An 18,200-nucleotide genomic window follows, 5' to 3' on the forward strand; every position below is an offset into this window, starting at 1 on the left:
CTGCCTCTAGAGTCACCATGGCCTGGAAGCCCCCCTGCTGAGCCCCAGCCCCATCCACTGATTACCACCTTGGACGCCCCCAGCGTGCTTCCAACCCAACACACCTGAGCTGGACGCATCACCGCCCTCTGCCTGCGGCGTCCCCATCTGCAGCAGCCATGAGCCAGTCTATGGGCGCCCAGCCTCTGTTCACCCCAGGACTGAAATGGGATTAGATTTGGTAAGGCGACAGCCCGCTCCTTTAGGCCTTGTGGTTTGGGGTGTCTGAGTAGAGCACATGACCAAGGCTTAGGACATTCCATACTGGCAGCACAGTACCTCTGGGGTAACACACAGTCACAGCTGCTCCCAGGGTTTGGCCTGAGGGACCTGGGACCTAAGGGACCCTAACCCCGCCTCTTTCATGATAGATATGAATCTGAGAGGCCACCAAGCCAACATCCCCTCTTCACATGGAGGCTGAGACTAATAACAGGCACACTTGCTGTGCCAGGCTCTCTACACATGGGGATCTCATTTCATCCTAACAAAACATGTGCTAGCTCGGCCCCACTTTTCCCCACTCCGAAGAGGAGGGATTTGAGCCACGAGGGGTTAAGCACCTTGCCCAGGTCACACAGCTAGAGAATGTGGTACCAGCTTTCAAATCCAGGCACCTGATTCCAAGGCCTTGCTCTGACCACTAGACCACCCTGTCAGAGGCTGCAGACCAACCAAGCCACGGGAGGCATAGAGGCCAGGCCTGCTGTCACTGTCAGACTTGAGTCAGGGCAGACCTGAGGCCAGAACTGCCGCTAGCCTTTGCAGTTATGTGCAGTATAAATTCCCCTCTGCTCAAGCCAAATATCTTTTGGGTTTCCTGTAAATTCAGACCAAAAAAGTCGTAACTGATAACACGGCCCCTCAGTGGGTGGCAGGCATCACCACCCGCTCAGTAATTCAGTCCAAGAGCTGGGGCTTCGTCCTCCCTGTTCCCTCTCCTTCATCTCTCACATCCAACTAGTGACCAAAGCCTGAATCCCAAACATCACTTGGATCTGTCCCCTTTTCTTTCCACCCCAGTCCAGGCCACCATTTTTTTTAATAAATTTATTTATTTTATTTATCTATTTTTGGCTGCACTGGGTCTTCGTTGCTGCGCGCAGGCTTTCTCTAGTTGCGGCAAGCAGGGACTACTCTTCATTGTGGTGCGCGGGCTTCTCATTGCAGTGGCTTCTCTTGCTGCGGAGCATGGGCTCTAGGCACGCGGGCTTCAGTGGTTGTAGCACGCGGGCTCAGTAGTTCTGGCGCACGGGCTTAGTTGCTCCGCGGCATGTGGGATCTCACCAGACCAGGGCTTGAACCTGTGTCCCCTGCACTGGCAGGCGGATTCTTAACCACTGCGCCATCGGGAAAGCCCTTTTGCTGGGTTTTGATCACAGCCTCCTTGCTGTCTCTCTACCTCCAGCCTGCTCCCACGCACAGACTTACCCCCCATTCCCTAAGATCCAGATCTTACCATGTCACTTCCCGGCTTAAAACCCTCCAGAGCCCTCACTGCCCCCAGGGTAAATTCCACTCCCATCTAGGCTACCACGCCTCTGGTCTCCCGTCCCGTCCCTTCACACCCAGCTCTACTTACCTGCTTCTAGGGTACCACCAGCCCCACACGCCACTGCGCGTCTGCCCCGAATGTACTTCCTCCCCTTCTTCGCTCCGTGAATGCCCATTCAGTACCCCTTCCTCGACAAGCCAAGCCAGTCACTCTCTGCTCTTGGCTCCGTCCACACTGGGCACTTCTTATTGTCTGTGTTAGCTTCAGTCTTTTTTTTTTTTTTACAAACTTAATTTTTATTTTATTTATTTTTGGCTGTGTTGGGTCTTCGTTTCTGTGCGAGGGCTTTCTCTAGTTGCGGCAAGCGGAAGCCACTCTTCATCGCAGTGCGCGGGCCTCTCACTATCGCAGCCTCTCTTGTTGCGGAGCACAGGCTCTGGACGCGCAGGCTCAGTAGTTGTGGATCACGGGCCCAGTTGCTCCGCGGCATGTGGGATCCTCCTGGACCAGGGCTCGAACCCGTGTCCCCTGCATTGGCAGGCAGATTCCAAACCACTGCGCCACCAGGGAAGCCCCTAGCTTCAGTCTTGTAAGCATCAGTCTTTACTGGACTGTGAGGTCCTTGAGGGCAGGGCCTCTGCCCCATTCATCTCATCCCCAGCCCCAGAGCCAGCCCGGCACAGAGCAGTCACTCAATAAACACTCATGGAAAAGATGAATAAACGAAGTGTTCCCAGGAACAGGGTGGGGAGTGGGCGATTCTATACCTTTTCTCTGGGAGTGGCCAGGTTCGGAGGAAAAAATAACAACATCACACGATGATCACAGCCTTTCATCTACAGACAAGCACACTATATATTTGATCCTCCTGCCATTGTTGCTTCCATTTTATGGATGAAGATACTGAGGTTCATGAAGGTTTACAGCGTAGAATTCAGTGCACACGCTCACAAAATCCACTCTTTTTTTGACGCACAAGCTCTGGCCAGACTATGATCGGTCGTCAATAGGGCAGCTGAATGAAGACATGTTATTGCCCACACTGGCCACAGGGGGGCAATCGATTGCTGGCGTGAGAGTCACTGCCCCACTCCTACCCACCCTTGGAAAGCTCTGGATCTGGGTGTGGAAAGGGAATAGCCAGCACTGAGGAGGGACCAGGGGAGAGGGGCCATGGCTGGGGTTTGCTATTTCAGGATCTGCCAGAAACAGTCCAAACTGGAGCGGGGCCCGGGGGCTACTGCTAATGCCAAGAGTCAGGAGCTGGAAACATAGACCGTATACCCCAAACTTGCATTACCAGCATATTTAATAACAAGCCACAGGAAGAGATGGGGCAGTGATGGGGCACTGTTGGGGCACCCAAGACCTCCAAATGGGGGACAGTGACTCACAGCCCTCAGCAGGGACAAGTCACTGGCCTGTCAGACCACGGCCACCCTGCATCAGAGATGGGACAGGGCCCAGCAGGCAGGGGGCTGGTCAGCGTCTGCGGGCACTGAGCATCCTGGGGGTGTGGCCTCTTCAGTGCCCAGGACACACAGCAGTTGCCCGGGGGCCCATTCATTCCTGGAGCGCTGACCTCCCAGACCCACACCATAAGCAGTTCAGGAGGTTGGATAGAGCAGATCAGAGGCAGCAGCTGAGTGCAAAGATCCCAAGTTGAGGTCTCACGACAATCCAGGTTTCTCCCAGGCTGTCGTCTGCACCGCACACGGATCAAAGGTAGCAGGAGTACCCCGTACAGCCAGTGCGCTGGAATGGGAGCTCTCTGGGAGACAGACCACACAAGGCTCGGGAATCTGTAACAGACAGCCACCCCTGTCTTTGCTGGGAAGGGAGCCAAGGAATGACAGACCTTTCCAGCTCAGAGTGAGACTCAGGGGCTGGAGGAAGGTTAAGTCAAGATGTCCATCCACCTGTGGCCCCGGCGTTTCCATCAAGGACAGCACAGGCTAATGGAGCTTGCTGGTGACCAGATGCCTGGCCTCACTCCACGGCACTCAGACCTACAGCCATCCCCCACCTCTCCCTCCCAGCCGGAGCCTGAGAAATGCCATGACAGCAGCACCCATTTCCCAGTTTTCTAAATTATTTTCCTCCCCACTCAGTCTGACAGCCTTGACCAGGGTCAGAGCTCCACAGCAAACATCTTGGTATCTTTCTCCAGGAACACTGAGGTCTCCAGCACATGCCACGGGCCAGCTACCCAAGCACTGAGCTGAAGGGATAGCGAAGGCAGGAAGTTGGATGAAGAAAGCGTTTGCCTACCCCATCTTCTCTCACCCCACCGGGACACCCCCAGCCCTGCCTGGGTGTGAGCAGACACTGTGATGCTGGGGGCACAGTCCGTCCCTCCATCAAATCTCTCTACGCCTCTAATACCACCCAGACTTGAACCCAAAGGCCAACCCAAGTCATCACCTTGACCTCCGATCCCTCTGCTCTGTCCACTTGGATTTTTTTTTCCATAGGTGTATATATTCCAGCTGACCCTCTGAGCTCACCTGCACCCTCAGGTTCGGGCCAGGAAAGCTTAGCCCAGCTGGTTGGGGAGTTGCTGAGGTACCTGGAAGGCCATTCCCAGCAGGAAGAAGGTATCTAGCAAGGCTGCCGGGAAGTAAGGATGGGAAGGAGGACACGGAGCGGGAGGGGGGGAGTTGAGGTTCCAGTCCCGGAAACCATATGACAAATGTGGTGTGAAGGTTCATTCTTTTGGGAAGAGAGGCCACATTCTGCATCAGCATCTCAAAGAGTGGTGAGAAATCAGGGAAAGAGAGGACAGAGCAAAGAGGGCAACCCAAGGGGTCCTTCTCACTCAGGGATGCCACCCCACCCCCTGAGCTCGGAACCAAGCAGGAGCCCCGGGGTCCAGTTCCGGCTCTGTCATCCACTTGAGCATGTCACTTTCTTCTCTCTGAGCTTCCCCGTTTGTAAAGTGAAGGGTTCACAGCAGAACTGGAGACTCTGTCCCAGATGGAGAAGGAGAAAAGAGCATAGTATGGAGATGGGAGAAAGGATGGAAATGCAGCAAATTCAGCAGAACTTATGGGCAAGGGGGTGGGCGAACCTGGACACAGTAAAGAGAGGGCGTTCCAGCCCCTCCCCCAGGACACAGCAAAGGGAGGTGGGGAATGTCCCCGGGCTGGCCTGCCTCCCTAAAGCCAGGAGCAGTCACAAGCACACACACACACACACACCCCTGGCCAGCCCTCTCTCCAAGGGGGTGGGATCAGCATGCCTGAGGTGAGAAGTCCACAGCTCAGCAAGGCCAGTGTGGCACAGCTGTCCGGGATTAGCACCAAATCCTGGGCTGCTCTGTGCAGGGATCACACGTCCTCAGCCTCACAGCTGCACCCTGCCCACTCCAGCCCCTCACCCCTCATCGGCCCCTCCTCTCCAGCACTCCCGTCTCAGAGGGAAGCTGGGACCCTGCCTCTGCCCTGGCAGGCAGGGGAGGGGCTTTAGAGTGGGAGGGGCAAGAGAGGTCAGAGGCACCCCTGGTGAACAGCTCCACCCACAGAAACCTGGGAATCCCTTGGTACACCACTGAACAGAGGAGACAGACACAGAAGGCTTCCCTCGCCAAACCCTATGGTTCTGCCCAAGGCAGCCTTGGCCTAGAATTACCTTGTCTTTAGGCCACCCAGGCCCTTCCCTCCAGATGGTTCCTGTCCTTGGAGAGGCAGAGGCAGGAGGGCCAGATGGAGCCCCTACAGCTGGGAACCCTCAGTCCCAGCTTCCTGGAGCAGCGTGCTCCTGAGGCCCCCCAGCTGTTAGGAATCTTGTCACCTACCCCCCCACGCACACCCCAAAGCCCCTTGCTCTGGGCCACACACGTCCCCCCACCTGAGCAGGGGCTGGGGGTAGGAGGCCCCAGCACACCTCCCCATCCCCCAGGGTCATCCAGGCTCCTGGCTCTGCCATAAAACTCGATCCACACTCCCATCCCTGCCCCAAGAGGGAGGCCACAGTGAGGAATCATACCCAAACCTCTCTCCGGGGAAAAGGCTTCCTGAAGGAGAGGACGGGAGGAAGCAGAAGCCGGGGGCCTGGGTTGGCTGAGTTCCTGTGGCCATGGCTCTCCCCAGCCTCCCAGTGGGATGGGCAGTGCTGGGATGACACAAAGTGGGGCCTCAGCACTAGGTGGGGCTGGCGCAAAGCGGGGTGGCGTGGGCGCAGGGAAGAAGGGCTCCCCCGCACACTGTGGCCCCCCCAGACTCCCTCCTCTCTGACCCGCCCCGCTTCTCCCTCTCCCGCAGTTACACAGTGACCTAGAAAAAGGCGTGGGTCGGGGCGCCACTGGGCTGGAGAGACGACCGGGAGAGGGAGGGAAGGGCAGCCTCTCCGCTCAGATCCCGGCACCCCTGGGATAGCCTCCGGCCCACCCCGTGGGCTTCCAGAGCTGGAACGGGAGTCGCTGAAAAGCTGAGTCTGTGGCTGAGCGCAGAGAGCCCGGTCAATACGACGGTTTCCAGCCCCTGCGCTCCCACTCCCAAGGCGCTGCGGCTCTCATCTGGGCGGGCTCTCACCTGTGTGTGCGCGCGCGCGCGCGCGCCAGCATCGCATCGCCGGAGGGCTTCCCGCTGAAGCCGTCTGGCGCTGGGGGCCGCTCCCTCGAAGTCGGGCGTGGAGTCCGCGGGCCGCCGGGGGGCCGCGACTCCCGAGCGCAGCCGGACGCGCCTACGAGTCATCCTCGCCTCCACTGGCGCCGCCGGGCTCTCCCTCCCGGGACGCGCGCTGCTCTCGGGCCAGCAGCGCCGTCAGACCCTGGGCGCGAAGCAGTAGGCCGGCGCCCAGGAACAGGAGCCCGCAGAGCACGAGCAGCGACAGCACGCCCAGCACCGCCGCCTGCACGGCGCGCGGCCCCTCGGGGGGCTCCGGCAGCACCCCCGACTGGTTGCAACAGGAGCTCAGCCAGGCGGCCCGGGCTGTGACGTCAGCCTGCGAGCCGTTCATGCTTCACGCCGGCTGCCCAGATGTGCTGGCGACCGCCAGATGTGCGGGAGCCCGGGGCCGGCGGGTGGGCGGCGGCCGCGTCAGGGAGGGGCCCAAGGGGCGGATCCCAGGCGCCGTGCGACCCCACCCCCTGCGTCGGAGCGTTCAGGCCCTTTTTAGACAAAGGGCTCCTCCAGTGTAGCTATGGCCCAGAATCCCAGGGCCGGTGTTACTTCTCGGCTCAAAGGCCCACACAACCACACACGCACCCAACCGGCCAAACCCAGGAGTCCTGTCCCCAGGGCTCTCCCTCCCCCTTAGCAAAGGTCAGGAGATAGCCCGCCCTCAGAATCCCGAAAGGATCTTCCAGACCACATCCCAGGTGCTGGCTAGGGCGCTGCCCTCGCTGAGCGGGACACAGGACAAACAAGGGCCATCCCCACTCCTGGGCTTTCTGTCCCTGGGCCAAAAAGGTCAATACTGCTAGGTGGCCCAGGTGGCCACTGGGACAGGAGGCAAATAAGCAGCCTCTAGACCCTTAGTGATCATAGCCTTCATCGTGCATCATCCCCTTGGGAGCGTCCTGGGGCCGGACAAGCAGGCCAGTGCCTCCTTGGTCCCAGGGGAGGGAGATGGAGGGCAGGAGGACTTTAAGGCCTGCCCCCATTCCTTTGCTCAGGCCCCAGAGGTCAAGGAGAGTTACAGACCAAGGGGAAAGCATAGATCTGAGTCACCAGGGCTCCTGTCCTGACCTTGAGTAAATCAGTCCCCTGCCTCCGGGAAATCACGCCACCAAAAGGGATGGAGATGTTACTGAACTGCCCACTACGGGGGGCTTGCTGCCAACTGGGTGTCCCACAGCCAAGCCAGGGCGGGAGACTGGCGCAGAGCCTGGCTGCAAAAAAGCAGAAAGTCTGGGGAAGCTGGAATGGAGGAAAGACCCTCCCGACCAGGTCTCCTGAGAACTGTAGCAACCCTGAGCTCGGTTTAAAACAAAGTCGCTGTCCGCAAACACCTGACTCAGCCGACTCCCCGGAAGGGATGAGCTGATGGCCTCTAGGAGGAAAAGAAGGTCCCCCAGACTGCAGCAGGCCAGGTAGGGTCACACCTCATCAAGGACTTGCTGAGAATTGGCCTTCCCCATCTCCAAACCCCTGAGAACCTCCTGAGTTCTCCAACTCCCCAGTGCCCCAGAGGTCAAGGGTAGGACATCAGAAAACCCCTCATGAAACAGCGCACGGCCAAGAGTGGCTTGGGGTGAGAAAAACGTGCAAACACTTCCTGGCCATCCTGGCGCCTAACTGCTCCAGGACCATGGACAAGACCCCCAGCCCCTTTCTCCCTTAGCACAGCTGCTTATGCACTTGCTCACTTAGTTTGGTTAGAACTGGCACCTATGTAACAAAAAGCATTGTACAACATGGAAGACTAAATCAATGAAAAGCACACAATGGAGTTCACCGGTTTTGAGCATGCTTGCCTAGAAATGAGTGGGTTACCAATGTCCTAACAACTGGCGAGGGCCAGCCCAAACTGGAAGAAGTGTTACCAGACACCAGTCTTAAGGGGGCCAATCTCTCTCCAGAGAGAGAAACACCAAATCAAATGAGCTCTCTGGTGCAAGTGGGGGCCTGTGTGTGCTCTATGAAGACAGAGGAGATATTCTTTGGGGTCATCTGAAGGAAGACCAGATGATATAAAAGGCAGGGACGTCATACCTTCCTTAGGAAGGGAGGAGAAATAGCACAGTCATATCCAAAAGCAGTAGATCCTGATCTGTGCCCTCATTCATGGGACTGACCATGGTCACACCTGCTTATGTGAATGTCCAACAAAGTACAAAATCAATCAGCTTTCATCTATCTTTAATCCCATCCGCCCACTCCCCTCATCTTGGAACAATGCTCTCAACACACACGTGTGTCCTGGCAGGTCTGCTATGAAAGTGTTAATGTTTTGGGCTTCCCTGGTGGTTGAGTGCAGTGGTTGAGAGTCCGCCTGCCGATGCAGGGGACACCGGGTTCGTGCCCCGGTCCGGGAGGATCCCACATGCCGTGGAGCGGCTGGGCCCGTGAGCCATGGCCGCTGAGCCTGCGCGTCCGGAGCCTGTGCTCCGCAACGGGAGAGGCCACAACAGTGAGAGGCCTGCGTACCGCAAAAAAAAAAAAAAAAGTGTTAATGTTTCAGGCCAGAACACCAGCCAAGGTAGAGATGGCTCAACCCAAACTCACATTCTCAACTTTATTCACCAGCCTAGTGATGTCCTCTGTACAGCGTAGGAAAGGGGACCCCCACCAGGGGCGCGGAGAGACAGTGTAGGCCGGACCTGACCATCAGTGAAGGTGACAAGGATGACCAGAGACTGGCAACCACACACCAGGAAGCCAGGGGTGGCCCTTCCAGATCTCATCAAGGACCTGGAGCGGGTTCCAGAGCCCCAAGGGCTAACAGGGCCTAACAGTACGATCCCCAGAAGCCAAGGTCCGCAAGCCATCAAGGAGCGCCCGAGGCCCCAGCGACACCTAGAGGGCCAGGGTGTCTTTGATGAGCCTGCGCATGGTGGTGGTGACGGAGGAGCCCAGGGCGTCGGTGATTTGGAAGGAGATCTTGTAGAGGTAGGGCTGCACGTCCCGCAAGCCTGTGTCAAACACGTTGTCCACCTCCGACTGCGTGGGCATCTTGGGCAGGTACTCGTGCCGGTTCATCACCTCTACAATGTTGGTGATCTTCTCGCAGAGCTTCTCACCCACCTTCTCCCGGCAGATCTGCCGTTCCTGCTCCGTGGCCAGGGCCACCACGTGCACCTTGACCGTCCACACCTCCCAGGGGATGCACTCGTCTGAGAAAGGCCAGCGAGACTTCTTCTTCTGATAGAACTCCAAGGACATCTGGCCCAGCCCATCGCCCCCGGAGTTTCGCAGAGCATCCTGGGGAAGGAGGAGCAAGAGTGAGCAGGCCAAAGCCTCCGAGGGGCTCTCGCCCTGAGGGCCTGCTTCCTATGCCCCAGGGAGCTGCTCTCCTAGCTTCTTCAGTCCCCCGGGAGGGCAGGGAATGAGGCCCAGAGAGTAAAGGATTCGTGTGAAGCGCCACAGCCAACTGCTGGCCTCAAGCTGAATGGTCCAAGCAAACAAAGTCTGTGCGCCCACCCAGCTCCTCCAGCTTTGCTCGGAAGTGAGGTCTTTAAGCACATATTCTGGGCCAGGCTCTTTACACACGCAATCCTTCTCGCTCCTCTCAACAACTCTGTGCGGCAGGTACATAACCTCCATTTGACGGAGGCAGAATGAGGCTCAGAGACACTGGCAAGTTACCTTGCCAAAGTCCCAGGCCAGTGGATGACGGCGCCAGGGTTTGAATCCAGATTGTCTGATTTCAAAATCTTTGCCTTTCAACTTTACAAGAAGGACCTTCCTTCTCCTTCCACAACCCCGCCCCTTTGGCCCCCATCCTTCAGAAGGTTCTCCAAAATCACCTTCTCTCCAACGTCTCCTTCTCCCCAGGCCAATTAAGCACAATCCTACCTCATTCACTCAATGACAACCTAAACTCACAGCCTCTAAAGAAAAGCCTAGTGATCCTTAAATAGAGAGACAAAAGCCAAGGAACCGAAGGGGGACGGGAGGGGAAGGACAGACCAGACCTGGAGCTTCTCCCTCCTCTCCTCTGAGAAGCCAATGGGGCCACCTGGTCCGATAAATCTGCCTGCCCCCCTGTGGGGTTGTGGCAACCCACATTCCTCCTAATGCAGCCGAGACCCTAAAGCACCTTTCCATCTGAGTCAGGGCCAACCCAGAAGGTAAGGATGCCTCCCTCAAGTCCTTAACTGCCCATCAGGAATAAGTCTCTCCTTCACGAACAAACCAAGCTCGTGTGCCCTCAGCTGACAGTAATAACAGCTGCCGCTTCTGTAACGCTTCCTGGGTGCAGGCTGTGGAGCACTTGACGTATCTGACTCATTTAATCCTCACGGTGCATATACCCCATGAGGTGGGTACAATTTTCATCCTAATTTTACACACACTGAAACTGAGGCTGGGAGGAGTGGAATCACTTGCCCAAGGTCACACACTTGCTGGGTGGCAGAGCCTGGCTCGAGTCTGTGCTCTAAGAGTCCACTGCGCTCCCCGTGCCGCTCATAGGCATCTGGAGGACAGAGGGCTGAGTACCGCTGCCTCCCTTTGAAGGGGGACTGGGAAACTCTTATGAACTTGCCCTTTCTGGCCTTGGAGGGATGGAGGTGGGGAGCCCACTGTGGCCTGGGAGAGGGTCCACCCCCTGCAAGGATCACACCTCTGTGGAATGGAAGTCAGACAGACAACCCTCCTCCTCTGACCTCAGGGAACACCTTAAGAGAAATTCCCTTGGTTACTTGAAAATTTAAAAATATGCACTCATCGGGGCTTCCCTGGTGGCACAGTGGTTGAGGGTCCGCGGCTGGGCCCGTGAGCCATGGCTGCTGAGCCTGCGCGTCCGGAGCCTGTGCTCCGCCACGGGAGAGGCCACAACAGTGAGAGGCCCGCGCACCGCAAAAAAAAAAAAAAAAAAAAAAAAATGCACTCATTGAAATAGTGAAACACTGCAACACTGAATGAAGACAAAATAAAAATCATGCCTCCATTCCCACCCTGAGGTGACCAACATTAGCAGAATGGCGTGTCCCGTCCACCTTTCCCCTCACCCCTACAGGCACAAACAGACACGTGCCACGCTGCCCGAGAGACACTCCACTTGGATGCCCACTGCCTGAGCCCAGCATCCCTCCCTCTCAGGGAGTTTCATATAAGAAAGGCCCAAATGTGGAAGCAGAGCAGAGGGGTATCAGGAGAGAGAGCTGCAGGGTCAGAGAAGGTCAAGAGCACAGCGGCAGCGATCACCCAGGGGCCCTGACCGCCAGCGCTCCGAGGGCTTCCTGCTCTGCTTCCTTGTACTTTTACCAGGTCCCCTCACCTCCCCGCCCCCCACCACGCCCTCCTCACCCACAGAAGCTCTGAAGGTTCCTCTTCCTTAGAACCTGAAAGGACCCGACAAGTACCCCCAGGAAGGGCGAGCTGGCCCAGCAGCAGGCCGGGGCGGGGCGGGGATGACACTCAGGGGCCGCCTGCCCCCCACCGCGCCCCACCTTACCCTGAACTCCCCGACGACCTTGCGCAGGGCGCGGTCCAACTCCTCAGACGAGACGCGCACGTAGGTGAAGTCGATGAAGTCGCAGTCAACGTCCTGGGTGCCCACGGTGCCGATGGAGTAGGTGCCCTCCTTCTTGTAGTGGAACTTGCCGGTGCTGCGGTGCAGGAGCACCGTGTGCAGCACGGCCAGCATGGCCTCCTCCACCTGCCGCCCCTCCACCGACACCTCCAGCACCTCGGAGCGACAGTTCATCTTGTAGCCGGTGGCCCACGCTGGGGTCGGGACGAGAGTAAAGACGGGGGAGCTTCGCCCCACCCGGGGACCGCCCTGCAAAAGGAACCATATCAGATGTGGACACCTTCTGCATGATCTTCGCGTCACCTGTTCACCTCCTTCCAGGCCCAGCCCAGCCCCTGACGCCGCAGCCCGTCTCTGCACTGCGCAGCACATGCTGGCAGAGAATCACAGACTCTCGGGATCGGAGAAGAGGAGAGCCTCAAAGTTCCCAGTCCAAACACCCGGCCCAGGCCTGAAGTCCATGACGGTATGCAGTGCAGGTTACGGCAAATGCTCACTGTGCAACACCTATCAGCCCCTGCCCTTGAGAAGCTGCCAGGATGGAGGAGAGACAGGCAGGTAAACATTACCAGAGTGGTGAGACTACACGGTGGGAAGAAGAAGAAAAGGAAGATTGGAATCTGATTTCCTGGGATCTTGAATGACCAGATTAAGGCATCTGGACTCTGTCCCGAGGGCAGAAGAGTCACTGCATCACTGTCCAACACTGAATCTGGGCAGCAGAAAGTGAACTCTGGTTGACAAGCAAAGAACGGCTCGTCGCTATTTTGGGGTCACGGACTGCTCTGAGAAGTCAGTGAAAGCTAAGAAGACTGGACTTGAAAACCTGACTGACACATACACACCAAATCTCACGTTTCCATCCACAGACTGAGGTAAAAACTTGCCAATTTAAGGCAGAAAGGGCTGGGCAAGGAGGCCAGTTAGAGGCCACTACAATAGTGACAGTTACAGAGACAGTGCAATGGGATATGGGAGAGTGAAGTACAGAGTGTGGGGTTTTCACGTCCAAAGGGCCTGGGTCTGAATCCCAGCTCTCCTATATCTTGCTCTGTGACCTTAAGCAAATCATTCAACCTCTGAGTCTATTTTCTCATCTGTAAATCTGGATCGTTATGAGGATGAAATAAAATAACACATGTAAAACACAGCAGAACAGTGGTTAAGAGCAGTGACTCTGGGCTCCCCTGGTGGTGCAGTGGTTGAGAGTCTGCCTGCCGACGCAGGGGACACAGGCTCGTGCCCCAGTCCGGGAAGATCCCACATGCCGCGGAGCGGCTGGGCCCGTGAGCCATGGCCGCTGAGCCTGTGCATCCGGAGCCTGTGCTCCGCAACGGGAGAAGCCACAGCATTGAGAGGCCCGCGTACCACAAAAAAAAAAAAAAAAAAAAAAAGAGCAGTGACTCTAAAGCCGGACGGCCTGGATTGGAACCCCGGCTCTGCCAACTGCTGACTGTGTGATGTGATCATGGACAAGCTGCCTCACCCCTATGTGCCTCAGTTTCCCCAATCCATAAAAAGGGCATATTCACAATAGCTACCTCGAAAGGGTCGTCTCAAGGACAGGATGAGTAAGTATCTGTAACACACTTAATGCAGCTCCTGACAGGTAGTATTAGCTGTTATAATTATTTCATTGTCATTGATGAGAGATGACGCAAGGCTACAGGACAGGACCAGTAGAGAGAGCGGGAATGAAAGAAGAGACTTGAGGGCTTCCCTGGTGGCACAGTGGTTAAGAATCCGCCTGCCAATGCAGGAGACACGGGTTCAAGCCCTGGTCCGGGAAGATTCCACATGCCGCAGAGCAATGAAGCCCATGCGCCACAACTACTGAGCCTGTGCTCTAGAGCCCGCAATATAAAACTACCGAGCCCGTGCGTCACAACTACTGAAGCCCACGTGCCTAGAGCCCATGCTCTGCCACAAGAGGAGCCACTGCAATGAGAAGCCCACGCACCGCAACCAAGTGTAGCCCCTGCTCGCCACAACTAGAGAAAACCCACGCGCAGCAAAGAAGACCCAACATAGCCAAAAATAAAATAAATAAATTTTAAAAATTAAAAAAAACAGAACAGACTTGAGAACCAGAACTTCATCAGTAACTGAATATGAGCCCAGCAGGAGAGGGTTCAGCCTACACACCTCCCCTGACAGAGAATTCACTACCTCTCCCAGCGGGCCATTCCGTCTTTTCAAAGCTCTACTCAGTGATTCCCTCTATGGAAGGAATCTCTTAGGGCTTCAAACCACTAAACTTAGTTTTGATATCAAGAGCCACACACAGAATAAGTCTCACCCTTTTTCCACAAAGGAGCCTTTCAGATATTTAAAGGCAACTCTTCCATCACCCCCTTACCCCTCCCCCCCACCCCATCTACAGGTTAAAGGTCTCCAGTCCCCATAAACACGCCAGCTTGACATCACATCTTATCTCCTCAAGTCTCGCAGCTCTCTTCAAAGTGTATTGGTTTGTCTCTTTGTCCCTGAAGACAGGGCAGCAGTCCATGGACTGCTCAGAATCAAGCTGGCTCTCTGCCTCTCGCTTGGCAATCAGCCCAGGACTACCTGTATTATCAGTTATCTTTTCACAGGTGTTAATCTTGACTGATCTCTCCAACTAGGCAGACGATTCCTTGAGGGCAGGGACTGTATCCTAGTCATCACTGGAATCTCAGTATACCTGATTCCTAGTACAAAGTGACTGCTCAATTCATCCTGATGCAGGAATTGTTGCTGGGTTGGTTCTCTAGTCTTAACTCCATCCAGCAATTTCCCATCTAAAGATTCCCAGCTCTGGTCCAGCTCCCCTTTCTTCCACAAACCCCCTCTTGTATCCCCCGCAGGCCATCCATCTCTTCACTTTTGGCCCAAACCCAGGCTCTTCCCTCATTCTCAGCGCCACTCCACTCCTTCAGGAAGTCATTACTAACCAACCTCAGCCTCCTTCCCAACGCGGCCACCTTTGGTCTGTGATGAGCTTCTCTGCTCCCTCTCCCCCGACCCCGGTGAGCAGGGGACTTCTCCAAGGCAGGGCCTGGGAAGTCTCGTCCCTTCGGTGCCCCCAAGGCCCAGATCTGCAGAGCACAGCTGCAGAGGCTGACTGATGCCTTCTCTGAGTCAGGCCGGAGCCGAGGATACCCCCATCCTCACCTTATGCAGAAAGGCTGGAGCGCGGGTCCCTCAGGCTGGATCTTGCCCTTCCTCCTCCTCAGGCGCAGGTAAGCCCTCCGCAGGTGCGATCTCCGCAGGTACGATCTCCGCAGGTACGCCGCAAACTCCGCGCGCCTGAGGAGCCGCAAGAAATGGGCTGAACGCAAAAACACACAGTTATTCGGCTCCGCATCAAGAAACCCCGGCCGGACGCAGGAAGGACTTCCCGTCCGAGTCGCGTTTCTCCAGCCACCAGTCCCGGCGAACCTCCACGGTCCAGGGCTACGCGGGAGGAGCGGACTCCTCCAGGTCTCGGGAGCGGCGCCCCGCGCCCAGCCTGGCCGGTCCCGGGAGTTCGAGGCGCGCCCGCGCTCGTACAAGAGAAGGGGGCACACGGCTAAAACGGCCCCCCCACCTCCCCGAATGCCCGTCCTGGACCTTCAGGCCACGCAACCGCCCTCCCCGCGGGCGGCAGATCACCTCGGCAGGAGGCGGTGCCGGCGCCGGAAGCCCTGACCCTCCTCTGCGAGCCTGGCCGGTCCCACCTGCTCCATCGGCCTCCGGCGGGGGCGCGAGCGGGGCTGGCCGAGCCCTGACACTAGTGCAGCTACCCAGATCGTTCTACCTCCACTCCAGAGGACAAAAAGAATCATACGATGCTCTATAATTTGAAATCTACCTGTTTCTTGGTTATCTATCAGCTTTTAAGATTTGATGGTAAGAAGTATCTCCCTCATTTGGACGAGTCCATTCACTCCCACCACCGAGGATGTTGTTGTGTTTCGGCTGGAACAACTCACTTCCGCCATAGAGATTAGAGGGAAGGAGGGGCCTGATGGGCTCTGTGCTGCCTCCCTTGGCCGAGAGTAGTCATCGGCGGCGAGCCACCCCTGGAAAGGAGCCCCAAGTCTGGGCTCAGAGGCCTGGAAGGGGCATCGACCCCCCAAGATGAGGGGCATGCTATTTGGAGAGGTGCCCTGGAGATGAGCTCAAGCCAGTGTTCTGAGTGAATGGCAAAACTTTAGCTTGTTCAATGTGCACGATAGACAAGATCCCTGGCCCCACAAAGATGCTGGACAAAGGGGCTTAATCTTACTCCGTTATCTTCACACAGGAGCACTTCTTGGTGCTCTGCCATGACGGATCTGGTGACATTTCTTGTAAAGCTTGTAATTCTGCCATTGCCTCTGTGTGTGCCTCTTGATGTCATTCATCCATTCTTATTTTCTCCTCTATAAATGAGGCCTGGGGAAGGAGAAAGCCGCCTGCTTTAGAGACCAGCATCCTCTTCTAGAGCCTGGACTTAACCAGAAGGGAATCAGGATAAAATATTGAGAGGGGAGGATCTGTAAGGAGCCAAAGGAGGGGGACCTAGGGAGGTTAGAACCAGCCCCAGGGGGCGGGAGGGAGAGGGGCGGGGAGAAACAGAGCCTAGGGACTTCCCTGGCGGTCCAGTGGTTAAGACTCCCCACTTCCACTGCAGGAGGCGCGGGTTTGATCGTTGGTAGGGGAACTAAGACCCTGCGTGTCGTGTGACAAAAAAAGAAAAAAACAGAGCCTAACTTCCAGAGACTGCCAGTGAGTAAGGGGAGTGACTGACCGCTCTCTGTCCCCTGACACACTCATCTCAGGGCCCTTCACTGCCACTGTCCTGAATTCCCCATCATCACCACTACCGGTCACCGAGCTTTGCAAGGTACCACACCAGCACTTCACATGCACTAGTGTGTTGATTTCTCCTACTGCCTTTGAAAGTAAATACAGTTTCCCCCCATGTTACAGATAATGGATCTGAGGCCCAGTGATATGTCGTGATGTGCTGTGACGGCTAATGTTATGTCTCAACTCGACTGTGCCACAGAGTGCCCAGACATTTTGTCAAACATTATTCTGAGTGTGTCTGTGAGGGTCTTTCTGCAAGAGATTAACATTTGAATGCAGACTTAGTAAAGCAGATTACCTTCCCTAAGGAGGGTGGGCCCCATCCAATCAGTTGAAGGCCTGAATAGAATAAAAGGTTCTGACCCTCCCTGACTGCTTTCAAGATGGGACATTAGACTTGAAGTGAACTATCTGCTCCTCCGGGGCCCGCATTTGGAATCGCACCATCGGCTCTCCTGGATCTCCAGCTTGCTGGCTGTAGATCTTGGGACCTGTCAGCTCCCATAATCACATGAGCCAATTCCTCATAGTAAATCTCTTTCTATATATACACATCCTATTGGATCTCTTTCTCTGGAAAACCCTGACTAATACACTTGCCAAAGCTACACAGCTACTCCTTCCTCATTCTGCCAGTCTTTTTACCCACTCTCCTCCCTCCACACCTCACCTTGTCCCTGGAGCCTTTCCTGCCTGAGCCCCCTCGCCTATCTTATCTCACATCCAGACACTGGCCAGTTCTTGCCTCCTCGTACCTCCCTGAATCCTTACAGGGCCATTCTCGTTGCAACTCTGACCCTGAGTCCTACACACATCTGGGTGGTCCTGTCAGGGAGCAAGGGTCTCAGCCCAAAAAAAGGAGGCTGTGTGGAGTGAATTCTCCCGCCCTATGCCACTACTCCTGATGACCCAGATGGAATCATTCAATCATGCCACACCTGTGTGACTGTCCCCATGCCAGGCCGATGTCCTACCAAGGGGGACAAGGCATAATCCTGGCCCTCCAGGAACTCAGAGACTCACAGAGGAAATGGACCAGAAGTTGCCCCTGGGTGAGAAAACACAACCAATGGTATGAAAAATGGCAGCAGGTTTTGCAGGGGCCAGAAGGGGCCAGGATGGAAGCCACTGCTGTTATCCCAGAAAGAGGCCTGTGGCCCGGAAGAGAAAGTGACACATTCAGAGTGAAGAGGAGTCCCAAGCCCTGCTCTCAGCAAGCTGGGAGGTGACTGGGCACCAGTGGAAAACCAAGACAACTGCAGAGAGCACACAACAGTAACCTGAGGAGACGGACAAGAAGGGGGCTTGGCAATTCCAGGAAGAAGTGGGGCTGCAGGGAACCATGTTGGAGAGGCTTCCTGGAGAAGGAGACAGAAAAGAGCTGGAGAAAGAGGTCTCACTGAGGGCTGAGGGTGGGAACTGAGAGTTCTGAGGCAGGACAGGCCAGGACAGAGGGAGCTGACTTCTCAGCCAGAGTCATGGCCAGCCAGTCAGACAGGCGACTGGCGAAGGCCCTCTGAGGCACGTCTGCAGCAAAGCCTTTGCGGAGGGACCTCGAAGGCCAACCCAAGACCTTGGGAGTAGGCAGCTGGCTTCCCATGGCGAGTGTGGCCTCGGACGGCCCCGCCCCATCCTAGTGCGCCCAGGGGAGAGCTGAGCCCTGAAGCTGGCCCTGCAGGCCACCCCCAACCGCTCCAGAGCTGACCCCAGT

At 56.4% G+C, this 18,200-nt stretch overlaps 2 protein-coding genes across 4 annotated transcripts; both read right to left on the minus strand.

The window, feature by feature from the left end:
- Window positions 1–2,824: 2,824 nt before the first annotated feature.
- On the minus strand, window positions 2,825–6,535 carry SMIM41 (small integral membrane protein 41). Its single transcript, XM_060165683.1, has 2 exons — window positions 6,067–6,535; window positions 2,825–3,336 (listed from the first exon to the last, which is right to left on the minus strand). The coding sequence occupies exon 1, from the start codon at window positions 6,491–6,493 to the stop codon at window positions 6,218–6,220; it is 276 nt and encodes a 91-aa protein (XP_060021666.1). The 5' UTR covers window positions 6,494–6,535; the 3' UTR covers window positions 2,825–3,336; window positions 6,067–6,217.
- Window positions 6,536–8,699: 2,164 nt separating this feature from the next.
- On the minus strand, window positions 8,700–16,456 carry ATG101 (autophagy related 101). Of its 3 annotated transcripts, none has more exons than XM_060166152.1 (4): window positions 15,924–16,456; window positions 14,828–14,984; window positions 11,597–11,923; window positions 8,700–9,399 (listed from the first exon to the last, which is right to left on the minus strand). In XM_060166152.1, exons 3-4 carry the CDS (start codon window positions 11,846–11,848, stop codon window positions 8,995–8,997), a joined length of 657 nt encoding a protein of 218 aa, XP_060022135.1. In that variant the 5' UTR covers window positions 11,849–11,923; window positions 14,828–14,984; window positions 15,924–16,456; the 3' UTR covers window positions 8,700–8,994. The 3 variants fall into 3 exon arrangements, with proteins under 3 accessions (XP_060022135.1, XP_060022134.1, XP_060022136.1); XM_060166151.1 differs by lacking the exon at window positions 15,924–16,456 and adding an exon at window positions 15,095–15,301; XM_060166153.1 differs by lacking the exon at window positions 15,924–16,456 and adding an exon at window positions 15,243–15,261.
- Between the last annotated feature and the right edge of the window lie 1,744 nt (window positions 16,457–18,200).

This window comes from Lagenorhynchus albirostris, chromosome 11, assembly GCF_949774975.1.
Source record: "Lagenorhynchus albirostris chromosome 11, mLagAlb1.1, whole genome shotgun sequence".
NCBI lineage: Eukaryota > Metazoa > Chordata > Mammalia > Artiodactyla > Delphinidae > Lagenorhynchus > Lagenorhynchus albirostris.

Coding starts and splice junctions, on each gene's coding strand:
- SMIM41 (XM_060165683.1), bottom strand. CDS start 6,493: ATGAACGGCTCGCAGGCTGACGTCACAGCCCGGGCCGCCTGGCTGAGC.
- ATG101 (XM_060166152.1), bottom strand. CDS start 11,848: ATGAACTGTCGCTCCGAGGTGCTGGAGGTGTCGGTGGAGGGGCGGCAG. Junction 9,400..11,596: donor AGGTCGTCGGGGAGTTCAGG/GTAAGGTGGGGC, acceptor CTCCTTCCCCAG/GATGCTCTGCGAAACTCCGG.